Genomic DNA, 15,803 nt, shown 5'->3' on the forward strand with positions numbered 1-15,803 from the left:
CTTAGGGCTATATACACCAAATTTTTGCTCCAGTGTTTCCTTCTTTCAAATGATGCATTAGACATTAACATACATGAAACATCCCGTGACATGGAACTACGATAGCTAAATAATTTATAATTGAATTTCTTCTTTCATGATGTTTTGGTTTCGACGAGCGAAAGATGACCGATGTGTTGTTACCTCTAGATCGCACGAGGAAGTGCTGATACATCATTTGTTATCAATCAAGCTGTTGAAGGAGGCTACTACAAGTGTTGTACTGAATTAAATCGATGCATCAGCGTTTGTACTGCAAGCTTTTTTGTGCCTTACATGACCTAAAGGTCAACTATGCATGTTAGTCACCATTCGGTTGATGAAACCGAAACAGCACGAAAGAAATTAAATTATTTAGCAGTCGTAAGTGGATACGACACGGTGATCTATGTATTGATATCCAACGCACCATTTGAAGGAAAACAAGCAACTAAACTTAGGTGTCTACAGTCCTTTCATAAAATATAAACAGAAAAAAAAGGCTGTCAGCTCGTTGGAAGGCAAGAGCACGAGACCTACAAGAACCGAAACAGCTAGCTGCCGGATATGTGGTCAGCACTCCTGTGCTGGATGTCATATTATAGGCGTGTTCCAAAGTATGCATGCGGAAACAGCCAGAGAGTTACACAACTTCTGTTCTAGATCCCAATGGGCCATATGGGTCATCCATTAATTCATTCGGCCTTTATAGTGGTGGCCAAAGGCTTGGGGAGGGGTGGGAAATACGTCAGGCCCCCACTAACAACCCCACCCCAACAAGCTTTATTTCTCCACCCAACCCTCTGTCGCACTCTGCTGCGTACATTTTCTTGGAATCATCTTCAGGGACCATTGGTTATCTGCTCTAAGATATATGCCCTGCCCATTTTTCCCTTCTTGATTTCAGCTGGGATAACTGTGTTTGTTGTCCAACCCCCTCTCTTATCCCATCATTCTCCTTTCCCCAAGTCTCTGCAGTTTAATTTCATGCATTTCTTTCAAAGTTTCAGCCCTAGAGGTCAGCATAATGACAAGGTACAACTATTGATTAGCTATCCTCTTGAGGGATACTGGTAACGAGAGTACCACTGCATTGAAACTCTTTCAGGTATTTCACTCTTACTGTCCAAATCTGTAATCACTACTTGCCCCAGACATGCATTTCCTTGTGTACCGCTTCTAATAGATCGCCTGCACAGATTTCACCCTGGCAGCCATGTTGATGAACCAGAGGCACTGTGAAAGCCAGTTTGTTCCATCTAATCTGCTTTCATTAGTTGACACAGGGAAGTTATGCGAGACCACCTGCACCATCAAGGTGGCTGTGGCGTTACGTACAAGCCAAGAATCTATAACGTCATTGCTTACTCCAAACTGCTGCTCTCTTTACGCACTACTGAACCTTAGCAAAAGCACCGAAAGGCATCACCTTTCTGCTGAACATCATCATGTGTGCCTGTTTGCTCTGGCCCATCCTTTCAAAACATTCCAGTTGCCATCAGTAGTGCTGCAGTGTGCTAGTATCGACGTTTTGCACCAGTCAGGTTTTCTGCTCTGTAATGCTGAACTTTGCGAGTGGTACAGTGACAGCCCTGAGGGCAGCCATTTTGGGTCACACTCAATGCTCCTAGCAGATGACACAGGAGACAGGCAAAGACAATGTGTGTACTGTGCAAGTGCAGGTTTCGTTGCCACTAATGTGAACTTTACAACAAATTTAACAAGAACTGCTGGTTGATTAGCAGGTAGCTCAGTTTTTTTTACACTGTGCACTGTTTTTTGGCCTTGGCCTGTATCCTGCAAAAGCAAGACTAGAAGAATTTCGAAAAATGACTCTTCCGCGTGTACAAAAACTGTTGCACAGGTGTTGTGTGCAGTGACCAAAAGCGAAGAACAGACGCTGCCCTCAGTCTTCATGCTTGAACCCAGGTAGAGAGACGGAAGGCACCACGGTGGATTGTCGAGAAATGGCGCAGACAGAAAACAATGGCGATGCATACACTTGGTGTCTTTGCTTTATTTAACTATGTACAAAATGAAAGAAACCGTGTAAGCGCGTGGAAATCATAACTTGCAGCGATGCAAGGCAAGAGAGAAAGAGGGAGAGAGACGGGGGGCCCAAGATTCGAAGAGTAAGAGCGGGACGCTCGCAGTGCCGCGTAGTATGTCGAGGGCGGGGAGTGAAATCGAGTTAAATTTCTTTACAGGACACGAAGAGGTGGTTAGTATGTACAGCTATAGTCTTGACACCTGTGACCTTGAATGCTTGGAAAGCAGCCGGGGAGGAAGAGTGAAGCTGGGGAGGAGGCTGGTCATTGCAAAGTGGGTTGCACTTTCTGTGGAAGACTAGAGACGTGTCTGAAAACAGAGAAAATGTTAAGCCCCAATGAGCGCAGTCCGAACCACACTGTGTTTTATTTGCTGCAAGTCATTAATCCCCATCAGGCTAACCAGATCTCCAGAAGACAAAAAAAAATATACCTAGACAGACCACCAGAAACATGCACGGAACCTAGGTGCAAAGAGGGGTCAAGGCCAAACAGCGATGGTAACTCACTCCTAACCTACCTTTTTTTTTGCCGCCAGTGTGCGAAGGCATTAATAGTATGGCAACAGAACTGTGCATGAGGTATATCAACAGTAACAAGGTACCCATGTGGGCTAGTTGGTGCACATCAGACATAACTTCACCAGCGAAAGTACGAGACACCAGGAGAAGAAAACAGGACAACAGCGTTGTCCTGTGGTGTTCTTCTCCTGGTGTCTCGTACTTTTGCTGGTGAAGTTATGTCTGAGGTATATCAGTATCGTACTACGTTTAATGATATTTTCCTTTCGTGACAAAGAATCAAAGAATAAAAAAAAGAGCTCAGTTCACCAGGCTTTGAGGCGATCTGCAATTTGAAAGTGCATTACAGCAGTTAGGGCTCTTAAAAGAATAACAGGATTTTAAAACTTGCTCGGGGCTGTACAGGTACCTTTGAACAAAAAATGTGGCAAAAAAAAGGAGTACCTTAATTCGCACCAAGGCAGCACAGTGCTTAATACTAGTACTAAAAAGTAAAAAAAAAAGCACAGGCAGGATCAGCGCCAGTATAAGTTCAGAAAAAAGAAATGTCTGGGAATACAAAAAAATAAATTAACCTGCTGTTTCAAACAAAAGAAAAAACAGGAGGTTAGGGAACCCAAAGCCAGCGTCATGCGTGTGGGGGAATAAGCAGCCATTAATGCAGCTGCGCATTCCTCTCGCGTCCGAACAGTGAGTGGCATTCAGTTATGGGAATGGGAACTGCCAGCTACACACACACAAAAGGACAAACAGCTACACACTCTACTTCACTCACCCAATCTAGACCTGGAGTTTGCAGTTAGGTGGGGTGGGTGGGGAGAAAAAGTGCAGTCTCGTAAATGTCACAAACTGAGAAGACATTGAATTCAAACACAAGCAGCACGAGAATTTATTGTCCCAAAATTCTCACTACTCTGCGGTCAGGCAGGCAACCGTTTTGCCACTGTGCACATTTTTCTTCCTCCCTGACCACCAGTGCAATGTTGCAACCGTTTACGCATTAAACATAAGCTGCGTATTGAGAAAGCACAGGCAATGCATTATCGGGGACAAAAGTCTCAAGGAAGCACGACTGGCAATGTGACCACATAGATGCGATGTGTGCCAGCAAATGAGTCAGCCTGCACATGCTAGAGAATGTGCAATCAACTTTCATGTTAACAAATGTGGTCACGGGTTGATATGAAAGCTATGCACTTGGGTCGGTGCTCACACGTCCTGGAAACTTTTGTTTCCAACTTACACAAGGCCTTCAACAACAAGCTATAGATAAAAAAGAGTTACCATTAACTAAGGAACAGTGCACATGTGTTATCAGTGCTTCCCTTCTGGCCCTTGCCAATTTAGTGCCTCTCTGCACCAAAACGCAAGCCAATATGCTATCTGTTGCCTGGGAGCAATATGCGGGTGTGTATTGGAGCCAAAGTACAGCTGACAGAAAAGAAATGCATTTTTTTTGGAGCACATTATTACACTGGAAGAGAAAAACAAATGACAACTTGCAAAGTGATAGTAGTGAAAACATGGCGTGCATGGCCAAACAATGTAAACATCATGCATACTACCAGAAAAAGCGTTTGTTTTATTTTACACAGGGAAGATTGCCACATAACTATCTCATGCAACTTTCAGAGGCATTTGCAACCAACAATGCACACTGGTTAAAAGACTAAAAACGACAGACACACTAGCACCTTTGTTCCGCTCAGTTCACAACACCAGTCTTGGGAGTACGTAGTACGTTACACGGCACATTTTTAAACAAGACACCGGCTTTGATAAGGCTTCAAGTGTGGACACCAGTGACATCAGATGTCTGCTAAGGTCGAGCCACACAGGCTCTCTCATCTGTGACATCATTGAAGAAAGGGATGCCTGCGTTTCTCCCACTACGTACACACAGGTTTTCTCCCACTACGTACACACAGGTAGGACAGTAAGTAATACAGGCGCACAACATCCATGGCACAGTGAGGTGACAGCCTACACAGCGATTCCTGTACATGGATCACAAGGTGCGAGTAGCTAGCGACGACAAACATACACGTATGGTACACTCTCTCCCGGCGTGCGGACACAGCCGTATTGCATGGCAATGCACGAGACATTCTCGGGCAACAACAATGTACAACAAAAAAACACAGAGAGACGCCTGTCTCCGACTACCGATGCTTTCAGCTAGGTTTACTCCTTCCCCCTTGCTTTGAAGCAGCCGGCCTGGGATGGTTTGCATCAAGTTTCAACAAACACAGGCGCACAGAAAATAAAAAAGGAATTCCGCACTCTGCCGGACACAATGCGTTCTACAACAGCAGCCAGCTATGCAAGATGCCTCCACAAAACCACTGAAGGTACGTTCCACCAAATGATCATGATCATGCACACATGGACGTCAACAACCAAAGTGAATCACAGAGTGCAGACAGAATGATCGACTTCAGTTACACGAGCACGAAACTAAAAAGTACAGCATAATAAAAAGCCGGGGCAAGCAGCCGCAATTACTGATCTCATCAACACATGGTAACAGACTGATTACCCAACAGTACGGCACTCGTTCTTAAAAAAAAAAAACTCTGGCGAGCGATAAAAATGAATGAGACGCTTCCGGGCGGGCCTCGGGTGCACTGGTGATGGCGACGTGACACACGCTGTTAGTTGATCAAGATGCTGCATCTGTTAGTGGTTTGTTCGAAGAGACTCGGGCGTGAAATTAACGAAAGAAAAAAAAAAGGCAAACGGGAAGCCGGTAAAAAGAAACGAACAGACATGAATGGTCACCGAGCACTGGTAAGTTCAAATGAGGAAACAAAAAAAAAAGAAACGTTCTCAGCATTGTCAGGTGGAGGGGGGAAGGCAGTACGAACAACACGAAAACACGCACACACATGCAGGCCGGTGGTTCCTCTTGATGCCACCACACTAGAGCACACAAGACAGTAGTCGTCTTTCACAAGGCGGGATCTCTTTTTTTGTCTCTCTCTCTCGGGGCTCAATCTTCGTTAATGGGATTAAGGAGGAGGTCGTGGCGTACAGAGGCAGAGCTGGCCACTGGCTGCAATGAGAGAAAACGGCCGGTCAGATGCGATGCCTCGGCTCTCCGCTGGTCAGGGTGGCGGCGGCCATGCAGGGTGGCATGCTGGGCATAAGACTACCACTAAGGGGGGGGGACAGGATGGCTTAAAGCTGGGGCGTTTGTCGGTTACTACCGGTCAAGCAGGCAGGCAGGCATTCGCAACATGCACGGGGTGGAACCACCAGTCGCCAGGCAGAAGACCACAGGGAACCGCCGGAGATGTAGCCATGCTCCTGTCCTACTCAACAGTTCACACTCTTCAGTCTTATTGACATGGACAAAATTTGCATGGACACAATCCTTAGCACAGATATAGCTCTGCTAGAAGGAAAAGATGATTAGGAAAGAACTTGCTGGGGTGGTGATTAACATGGCAAAAAAAACTGCCATTCTTATAAAGAATGGCAGGCTAACTATAAACAACCATTTGTAGCTTTCAAGTAGGAATGCTATGTGTTTTTCCCCAAAGTCTTCTCAGATGTCAGTGAGAATCAGTGATGATTTCCCGTATGTATGTCATGTCATGTTAGTCCCGCAGTTTCTTCCCTTCTATGCTTTATATTGCCCCCCCCCCCCCCCCCCTCTTTCACAATAAACCATTTGGTTGTTAGTTCAGCGCATGTGTCTGTCTCTTCATCTTCCGTACCGCCCGTCAGCGCTGTTTTGTCGTACCATTTGTAATGTCTTTTTGTACTAGTACTAGCGCTATTTTTAGAGCATGGGACTTCAAAGCCTAACGTCATTGTGTGGGGACTAGCTGCCAATTTTGGTGGAAAAACAAGCTGCTCAGTATGCTGGAATTAACTGGCACACTGGATCAGGAAAGATGACAGGAGAGTACACCGAGTGACTAGATATTTGGGTCGCCTCTTCTGCCCCATACATTATCAGGCACATTATCAAGGATGACATGCACATGCACACATCTGTTCTAAGCATGTTCATGCTGCAAGAACAACAACAACAACAAAACTCGCACACAAGATGTCATGCAACTCGTCCGCACTCAATCTCTAGGGTCCACAGCAGTCACATGCAGCATTTCCGCAAATGGCGGTCAAACATCAATTGCCTCCAAACATGCGCAGGTTTTAATACAATGCTCAGCACAGTCATGGGATGATGTGTGTAGCTCACAACAGTAAAAAAAGAAAAAAAAAAGATTCCCAGAACCTTTTCCAGTCCCCAGCAATGAAGAAGTTTCCGCGATAGCCGTAATGCGACTGACCCGCCCTGAGACCACCAGCGTTTCTCATGTCTACACAAATGAGATGTCTAGAGTTTTCAAAAGGCAGGTGAGCGCTGCAGCTTATGATTATAACATACCATGATGTCGATGGCAAGGACATTTAGTGCAAAGGTGATGCCCTGTGCAGACATCGCTGCGAGATCTTATAACCTTTTCAAACAAAACATCTCGACCACTCAGGTGCACTGACAAGCGGCAGTTCAATGCAGGATGCCAAGCAGCAGCTTCTGCGTTTTGTTTACATGCTCAGCACTTGTTGTCACCCTGAATTCTACGCTCAAATGATGCACCCATCTCAAAGGAAGTGAGGAATAAAAAAGCAACAACGACCCACTCCACAGACACACACCAGGGGCAAAACGCAAACATATATGGACAACACAAAACTATCTACAGGGAAGGCCAGACGTGAGAAGAAAATTGGAAATTGACAAGCTCAGAAATAACTTGAATGCACCAAAAACTGTAATCCTTTCAGGATAGCTCGAAGCCCGTTTTCCTTGATATACGTGATACCTGCCATACATAGCTTGCTTCCTTTCTCTCAGGTTTTTATTCACAGCGCACCTGCATACCATAGGAGAGCATTCTCTCCTACATGGCGACTTTTCCAATCATGCGGTTCACATTAAACCCTATTCGTACCCTATAGATGTTCACAGGACCAAAGAGACTTTGAAATTAATGAGACCCCACTCCAGTGCCAAAGAGGGTGTGAGGCCTCACTGCGAGACTAAAAAGGGGGTGAGGAGGGAGCTTCATGTGCACTACTGACCCCTGGCAGAGAAGTCATGCAGCTGTTTGCTTCATTCATTGCAAAGATGCCCCACCGTCCCAGCTGCATCTCTTGATCACTCAGGGGCAATTGAGTGCCGCTTTCCTAAGCGGGTGACAACAAATGTCCAGCCACACATCCAAGAGGAACAAATTGGAGAGCGACAAACATTTCAGACGCAAAAAAAAAAAACAAGCTAGCTATCTCACAGTACCGGACACAGCAGATGACATGAACGTGTGAAACCAGATGCTGTGCTACAAGGAAGAGAACTGCAAGCGTCATCAGGTGGCGATTTTTTTACTAGGTGGGGGCACTTCTATGAGACGGGTCTCTACTGACAAAAAGGCACACTTCGTTTGATGCCCTAAAGGCGACAAACCTCTTCAATCTCTGTGCTGCTTCACTGACATAAACTGCTCGCTCTTGAAGTGCCGCTCACAAACAGTGAATAGTTCTTTTCTGAAAGACCATGCTTCTTGGAAAACAACATTTTTTCCTTGGCACACCCCGTATACTACACAAGCGTCGACTCTGATCAAGCCATTTTCGGCAGTTTTACAAACCGAGCAAAGAACAGGAAGGCAGAGACCACAGCCAAGGGAAGACTACAGGGGACACAGGAAATGTTAGGCACTAAAGTTAACAGAGTAGGGCCAGCAAGACAGAAAGAAAAAACAAACAAACAAACAAAAACACAACAGATACAGACACTGGCACAGTTTGGTTAACTCAAGAAGAAAACAAATGGAAAGAAAGGAGAATAGCACTACAGTGAGCTGCAGTGAGACATAGAGCCACTAGCAGACCGAAACACTGCATAGCCAAAGCCAGCATAATGGTATTCAACAACATTGGCTGTGGCACAACTAAATAAAAGTAGCACCTAAGTTGGTCTCTGCTGATTTGAAAGAGGTAAATAATTTTGCAGCTGGGAGACTGTCGCAATGGTACCAAAAGGCATCTCTGTTGGTGGATTTATGCTCAAGTAGAGAAAACAACAAGTGGATAAAATGAGAAAACAGCTGATAATTTCTCGCTAAATTTCTGCGAGAAATTCGAATGCTCGAAGTTATTTGTAACGGGCTGGTGACCGAACCATGAGTAAATGGCTACCAGAACTGATGAATGCCTGATCAAAGAAAAAGAAATTATCAAAATTTTTTCTTAAAGGGGCTGCGAAACACTGCTTGGGGGGATACCGGCTATACCTCGGGTGGATTCTTTATGTCACACAGATGCTGACTTATAAAGAATTACAGGAATCGATGCTCAGGAACGGGAGTTATTCAGTGAAGAAATTTAAAAATACAAGCAAATAAAACGCTGCCCTCAACTCGATTTTGGCGGGGCTTCCCGCTCCTATTTCGCTCTCCCGATGACGGCGCCTGGCGCAACCAATGAAAACGCCTGCCAGAGCACGTCGCGGAAGTTTGCCCTCCATGGTTGCCTGCTCTCTGTAACTCGTTCTTGCTGAGACTGGCAGCGCCGTTTCCATGCCAGAGCCCCTGGTGGTGTATTTTTATTTTACTTGCTTTGCAGGGCTTTTATCTAAGACAAACAAGTTGTTTTTGTTGATCTAATATAAAACACCGACAGGTGACAAAATGTGTCTCTATTTATTCACACAATTTGAAGTATATTTACTGTTTTGTCCAATCATCAGCTCGCGCCAGGTGATGTCATATCCGCTGCTAAAACCCGCCAATGTGTGGGGACACCATCACAGCCATGAATTTGTTTTTGGGAGGACATTAAAATATTAAAAAACGGAATATATGCGGTATTACCGACGCTAATAGCAGCATTGTAACTCACTGTATGCAATCAACAGGCAAAATAGTCAACTAAGATTGTGTTTCTGAGCCCCTTTAAGCAATTTTTTCTTCCTTGCACTTCTTTCTGTCTCCGAATTCCTTGTCACTTCCATGCAAAGTGCATTAAGGTGAACTATGCCCATGTGTCTTTCACGACAGCTCACTATAGTGCATAGAAACACACACAAAGACGCATAACAATACAGAAAAAGATACACAAAGGGGAAACTGTAAAACTGCCCATGCTTGTTTGCAGCCACCAAGCAAATACACAACAAAAGCCAGAATGGAAAACACAATAATACCGGGCGGGCGCTCCAGAACTAGCCTATGCATAAGAACGGGAGACACACCGTTTCTAAACAAGGGAGGTTCGTTCGGAGAAAAGGTGTCACAAAGCTGCCCAGAGCCGGGGTGACAGCTGGCAGGATCAGGACGGCAGAACAGTACAAAGGTACCAGAGACAAAACAGACAAGGACTAGGAGAAGCTGACGGGACAACATGGGATTTACAGCTGGGCACTTCCTTGAGATACGACTCCACCGAGCTTGCAAATCACACATCCACCAAGCTGGCCGGGGATTAGTGACACACAAATGGGGAGGGGTCAGGTGGCTTGGTGCCTGTGTGACTAGCAAAACTGGATGAAATTCTCTCCACCAAATGCTAGGACAACTTTCTGCATTCGTGTCCATCGTCATCCCCTCCTCCTTTTCCTTTTCTTTTTATGCTGATATAGCTTGCACCAAGGTGTGAGCAGCCTTGCAGAAATTGAACGAGGCAAACACTATGTGCACTAGCCAGCAGTATCTTTCACAATGTGCCCACATTTGTTGAGGAATGTCCACTAGACAGCCTCTCTCAGATGTTGCCCCCAGAGCCCAGGAGTCATTAAGAAAGGTGTAAGAGGTTGTGCCCCATTTAGAAGGGAGAGAAACCTGGCAGTATTTCAAAACAGTCCACGACAGTGAGCATGAATGCAGTCTGATAAAAAAGAGCCCCCACAACCTCACCACTGAGGTTGCACCACCACCTCAATGAGGTTGCACCTCACCAATGAGGTTGAACCTCACCAATGAGGTTGCAACTCACCAATGAGGTTGCACCACCACCTCAATGAGGTTGCACCTCACCAATGAGGTTGCACTCATTATTGCTTTTGTCAGATTGTGCTTGAAAAGGCCGGAATCCCAGAGCATGCAAATGTGATGGGCCTATTTTCATTAGCGTAGAACCTCGTTAATTCGGAAATCCAAACAACGCTTGCTTAGCACAAAAACATTGCATCTTTTTTCTTTCTCTACCTATTTTGCCCCTTGGTGCATGGTAGCAAGGACAGCCTGGACACATGTTGCGCCAAGGTGAGAGTAAGCAGAAGCCGGGGAGGTGCACCACAGCCAGCAAATAATCATGCATTGAGTACACTGTGCCAAGGTTTTTCAGCCTACGAAGCCGACGCTTTGTCAGTGCACAGCTGCTCCTTTCACGTGGTGTACATTTGTTGCAGCCAGTTTGGCACCAATGTGCACAGCGTGTGATGTTTACGTCAGTGACTGCTCCTCCTGCTCCTGAAGTTAACATGCCTACACCTAGATCATGGAGCAGACTTGGCATAGATGAGTTACTGCACATACAGAACTGAGATACTGAAACTAGTGCCTATGACCCGATGGTTTACAGCGATGACCAACAGTGTTCTTCAAAAAAAAAAAAACACGGCATGTTAAACCATGTCAGGTAAACAGACCTGCGCAATGAAATGTCTCATACGTAATGCTGCATAATGCGAGAATCCAGTAGTAGCTGCGCCATGTAAAACCCGCCAACCTGTTTCCACACTGCACCATGCTATGATGGCTCACTCTCTCCTAACACACTCACCCCCTCCCTGTCCCTCAGTCACCTGTCCCCCAGTCACCTGTCCACCAGCCACCTGTCCCTCAGTCACCTGTCCCCCAGTCACCTGTCCACCAGCCACCTGTCCACCAGCCACCTGTCCCCCAGTCACCTGTCCCCCAGCCACCTGTCCCTCAGTCACCTGTCCCCTAGTCACCCGTCCCCCAGTCACCCGTCCACCAGCCACCTGTCCCTCAGTCACCTGTCCCCCAGTCACCTGTCCCCCAGTCACCTGTCTCTCAGTCACCTGTCCCCCAGCCACCTGTCCACCAGACCCCTCTGTCTGTTATTTTCATTTCCCTCTTAAACGCTCCAAATTAACACGTCCTCCTCCTCTCACGCCACCCTCACTGTGCAGACATCCACGCAGGCATCGCAGATCCGGAGCTTTGTGCCATTAACAGCTATCACTGCGAAAGAGCATACGGGAAGCGTGTGCAATGCTAGATAAGAGAAAGAGAGAAGGTGAAAAAGATGAAAGAAGCACGCAGGAAAAAAAAAAATGCGAAGCCTGCACTACCAACCGAAGGGGCCGCATGGCCAACAATGTGTGTGTGCGTGCTAACAAGGCAGCGAAAGGCTGGCAAAAAAATGCCCAAGGTTTTTTGCATTTCGTACTGGCCTGAAGAGTCACACAGACGTTTCCATGACAACGAGTGGTCCACTCTGTGGCTACAGCAGGTGAAGAAGACAACAGAGAGAATTAACGCAAAGCGGCGGCCAACACCGGGTTATGCAGTCTGCACGGCCACTCAAGCAAGTTGCTTGAACAGGGGGAAGGTCCAAACGTTGCACAAACAGAGACCTATAAGATTCCTTGCCACAGGGGCAAATGCAGCGTATCTTTGGCAACAAGCTGATTCCTCATAATTCCTCACATTGTCAACCTGACAACATGCAACTTCTTCCCATTTCCTGAGCTAAAATACCCAGCTAGTAGCTCATAGATTTCAGGTGGTCTTTAACGGAAACGAACTCATCGTGAAAAAAAGAAAAAGCAAGTCATAAACTACGTAAATGGCCTTCCAAGAATACTATGATGAGAAACGACACCTTTCTCCACACACATACAAAAAAAAATGTGCACATATTCTTACCACGCTAACATCAGACCACCGTTGTATCCATTAGGTAATGTGCTCTCGGGATTTTAACTGGGTTCGACGTGGCAGCCATACTTATGTACAGGTAGGGTGTCATTATCCCAAAACTAACTTTTAACTGCGCAAGTAACTCAAACAACCCCAATAATAACCTGCACATTCAGTGCTGACCTCCCCATGTAGCAAGCAACTTGCTTCAAGAAAGAGAAAAAGACAGGCTGCATTGCAGCCACACAAGCTTCTCAGTTAGTTCAGGCAGTCAGCCACAGACAGGAACAGCAGCGCCTGCTCTGGCGGCATCAATACACAGCCATTAACAGAACATTAACACTGCGCACACTTCACTCGCTTGATGCGGTCGTGTTAAGAGACAGACCAAGCAGAGCAAACACGAAAACAGACAGTCACATGAAAGCAAAAGTGGAACACGAGGCACATGTTCCCAAATTAAAGGACAAAATTTTGGCACACTTCACAGCAACTGTGTAGCAAGTCACACGTCTACGCAAGAACAGAAACAACTGGTTCAACTGTGATGCTAGAGTTCTTAGCAGTCTCTCTGGTTAGAAGGAACAAAGAAACTTTTCTGGAAATGAAAGGAAAAGCAAACAAGACAAGAGAGCGCCAGATGGCTGCCTGTAGTTAGTAAGCAAAGTGGCAAAGTGAACAGCCAATCAACTGCCTGCATCCACCCTGAAACCCCTACGTCAAAGAAAAAAACCACCAATGCCTGCTTCTGAGCTCAATCGAGTCGTTAATTTGGTCCCGTGTTAAAATGGTTCAGTCGTCAAGCACAGAATGCTCTCAGTTCTTTCTCACTGCCGGCGCTCTCCAAGGCCTACTGTCAGCACACAATTCAAAACTTCCTTTAACATTTGTCTATCCGTGACATGAAACCACTAACCAGAGATTGTTAAGCTAGTTTCTTTGAAATTCGGTAAGCAGTTGGTCTATGTAACTGTAAATGCAACTGTAACTGTAAATGTAAATGCAAGGCTTCAGCGAAAGCATGTCTTTTACTTAAACTAGTAGAAACATGTAATGGTTGTCGAGTTATGCATCCTTGTACAAGGAATTGAGCTATTGCATTAAAACCATCTCTATTCCAAGCGCTAAAATCAGTTTTGAATACACGCTTTGTCAGTCTAACCATTCCTTCATGTGATTTTTTTTGTCTCGCGGTAACCAGTCTCGTAATAAAACCATCTCTATTTCGAGTGCTAAAATCAGTTGTGAATACACGCTTTGTCAGTCTAATCATTCCTTCAGAAGCCAACAGCCACAGAAACCAAGGGGCACAGGGGATTTTTTTTATTTATTTAATTTGTGGTGTTGATCAATTTAGAATATTACTGAATATGTTATCGCTTAATGCTAATTGATTAGAAAAGCAGAAGAAAAAACAACCACTTGCCGCCGGTGGGATCCGAACCCACGACCTCCGAATTACGCGTCCGGTGCTCTACCTCTGAGCTACGGCGACGGCTGTCAAGTCTTCTGCTTTCGGGGGTATTTATGTTTACAAGTAACCTAACCTTGAGAGTGTTCATCAGCGCCACCCGCGTTCATAAGCGGCGGACGTGGAACGTCCTGAGTTACCGCAGGTGTGACGTAGAACGTCATCGAACGAAGAGGGTGGAAGCTGCGTGAGAACCCTCTTATGTTTCCTATGGCATCAAGGCTGCCAGAACCGAGGGCCTCGGTTCTGGCAGCCCAATTTCCCAATTCCCCAATCTAGCCCAATTTCCCACATAAAGAATAGCCGACTTGCCCTAATTCTTGCCTTCTTATACACCCACTGTTCCTGTATTTGTTGTTAACTTGAGTAACCAACTTCCTACAGTTAGGCCACTGCAATTTTTTTTTCCCTGTCTTGACCACGCCTTGAGCCAGTGACATTTACGGTCCAGCCTTTTATTGCACTGTCCGGCGAACGAGCTTGACATGCATGCATGTCTGCCTTCAGGTGCTTCCCAGGGACCCCTAAAGGAGTAGAGGCCTTTTGTAGCGTGTTTTTGCTTTGAAGGAATGCATAAGACATAAATAAACACGGAACACCACCATCCAAAATTTGCCAATGGTCAGTGAACAATTTATAACTGAATTTCTACCCCACGCAGTGTCGGTTTTCATTCAGCAGTCGAATGGCTGTTGCAACGTCACATGTACGAGATCATGACAGGCACACAAAAACTGCGCTATAACAGCTGTTTGCTTACTGACTGCCATTCCAGCTTCTAGAGCATCCTATCGTAAAAGTTCGAGCGAAATAAAACAACAAGGCAGGAATTACATTTTGCTGTTTCTGTATGCCTCGCATGCTCTCATACCCACTTGCAATGCTCCGATCCCAGTTTGGTGACTGAAGCCAGAATTGCAAGTACGTGGGAAAAGAAATTCAACCGCAAATTGTTCACCGGGTGTGGTGAATTTCAGCTGGGAATCCATGGTTACTGACTGACGCTCAACGCATCAATCCAAAGCAAAGCATCTTGTCAAAAATTCACTCTCTACACCCTGCCATAGCTATCTACACCCTGCCATAATGATAGGTACACAAACCACGAGTCAGGCTCTGCCTTTTGTTTGCCAAAGCTTGCTTTCGCGCTACCTATAGCTCATCTGAGGAAGCGACCACTAGTCCCAACGAGCCTGGTAAACGGCACAAAATGCAAATTTTCTTCGGTGCAGCCAATCTGCATACGAATCAACACTTTTTGACGCAAGGAGCCCCAGGCATTCAGCCATGGACTGGCACCAACACAGGGTGCATACTAACCACCGCTCGTCCAAAACTACCTTAGACCCTGCAAATAGGTTGGCTCTGCGCACAGGTCAGCACCCCAATTTCGGATGGTCGCTTTTCTGAAGTAATGTCGACTTATAACAAGGTCGACTTATACACAATGGTAGTTAAGGATTTCAGAGATTTCGGTAACCCAACCCTCTAACTGACGTTTCACCGGTCTGCAGCAAAGTCTGGGTAGGGCACACCCCAGATCTTCGAATTAACCGGGCCGGTGCAAGTCGCCACTTCAAATTATCCGGTCAAATTTACATGAGGAATTAAGGGACTGCAGAAACTCTCCATATTATCAAGGTTTTGGGTTAACCGAGCTTTGAATCATTGAGGTTTCACTGTATATACCAACTAACACAAAGCAGAACTCCAATGGAGTCCACTCCTTTTCGGGCAGACCCAGAGCTGAGCTAGCGATTATGCGGTGAAGCATTCGTTCCACTGGGCCTCCTGGCAAATTGCGCAGATGACTGAGAGAGAGAGAGAGAGCATTCTTGCT

The 15,803-nt window shown here is 45.9% G+C and overlaps 1 protein-coding gene across 6 annotated transcripts in view; it reads right to left on the bottom strand.

The window, feature by feature from the left end:
* Positions 1–2,005: 2,005 nt before the first annotated feature.
* The window catches only part of LOC149338955 (phosphatidylinositol 4-phosphate 5-kinase type-1 alpha-like), a 73,648-nt gene continuing 59,850 nt past the window's right edge, over positions 2,006–15,803 (bottom strand). For 3 of the 6 annotated variants that reach the window (XM_089547825.1, XM_089547826.1, XM_089547830.1), the window contains one exon: positions 3,453–5,642. In XM_089547825.1, coding sequence (XP_089403951.1) covers positions 5,580–5,642 — 63 coding nt within the window. In that variant the 3' untranslated portion in view covers positions 3,453–5,579. Of the gene's footprint in view, positions 2,377–3,452; positions 5,643–12,019; positions 12,074–15,803 lie in introns of those variants that run through there. The other 3 variants (XM_089547827.1, XM_089547828.1, XM_089547829.1) reach the window with 3 other exon arrangements.

Source organism: Amblyomma mixtum, chromosome 6 (genome assembly GCF_055824585.1).
Source record: "Amblyomma mixtum isolate Tamu chromosome 6, ASM5582458v1, whole genome shotgun sequence".
Classification (NCBI taxonomy): Eukaryota; Metazoa; Arthropoda; class Arachnida; order Ixodida; family Ixodidae; genus Amblyomma; species Amblyomma mixtum.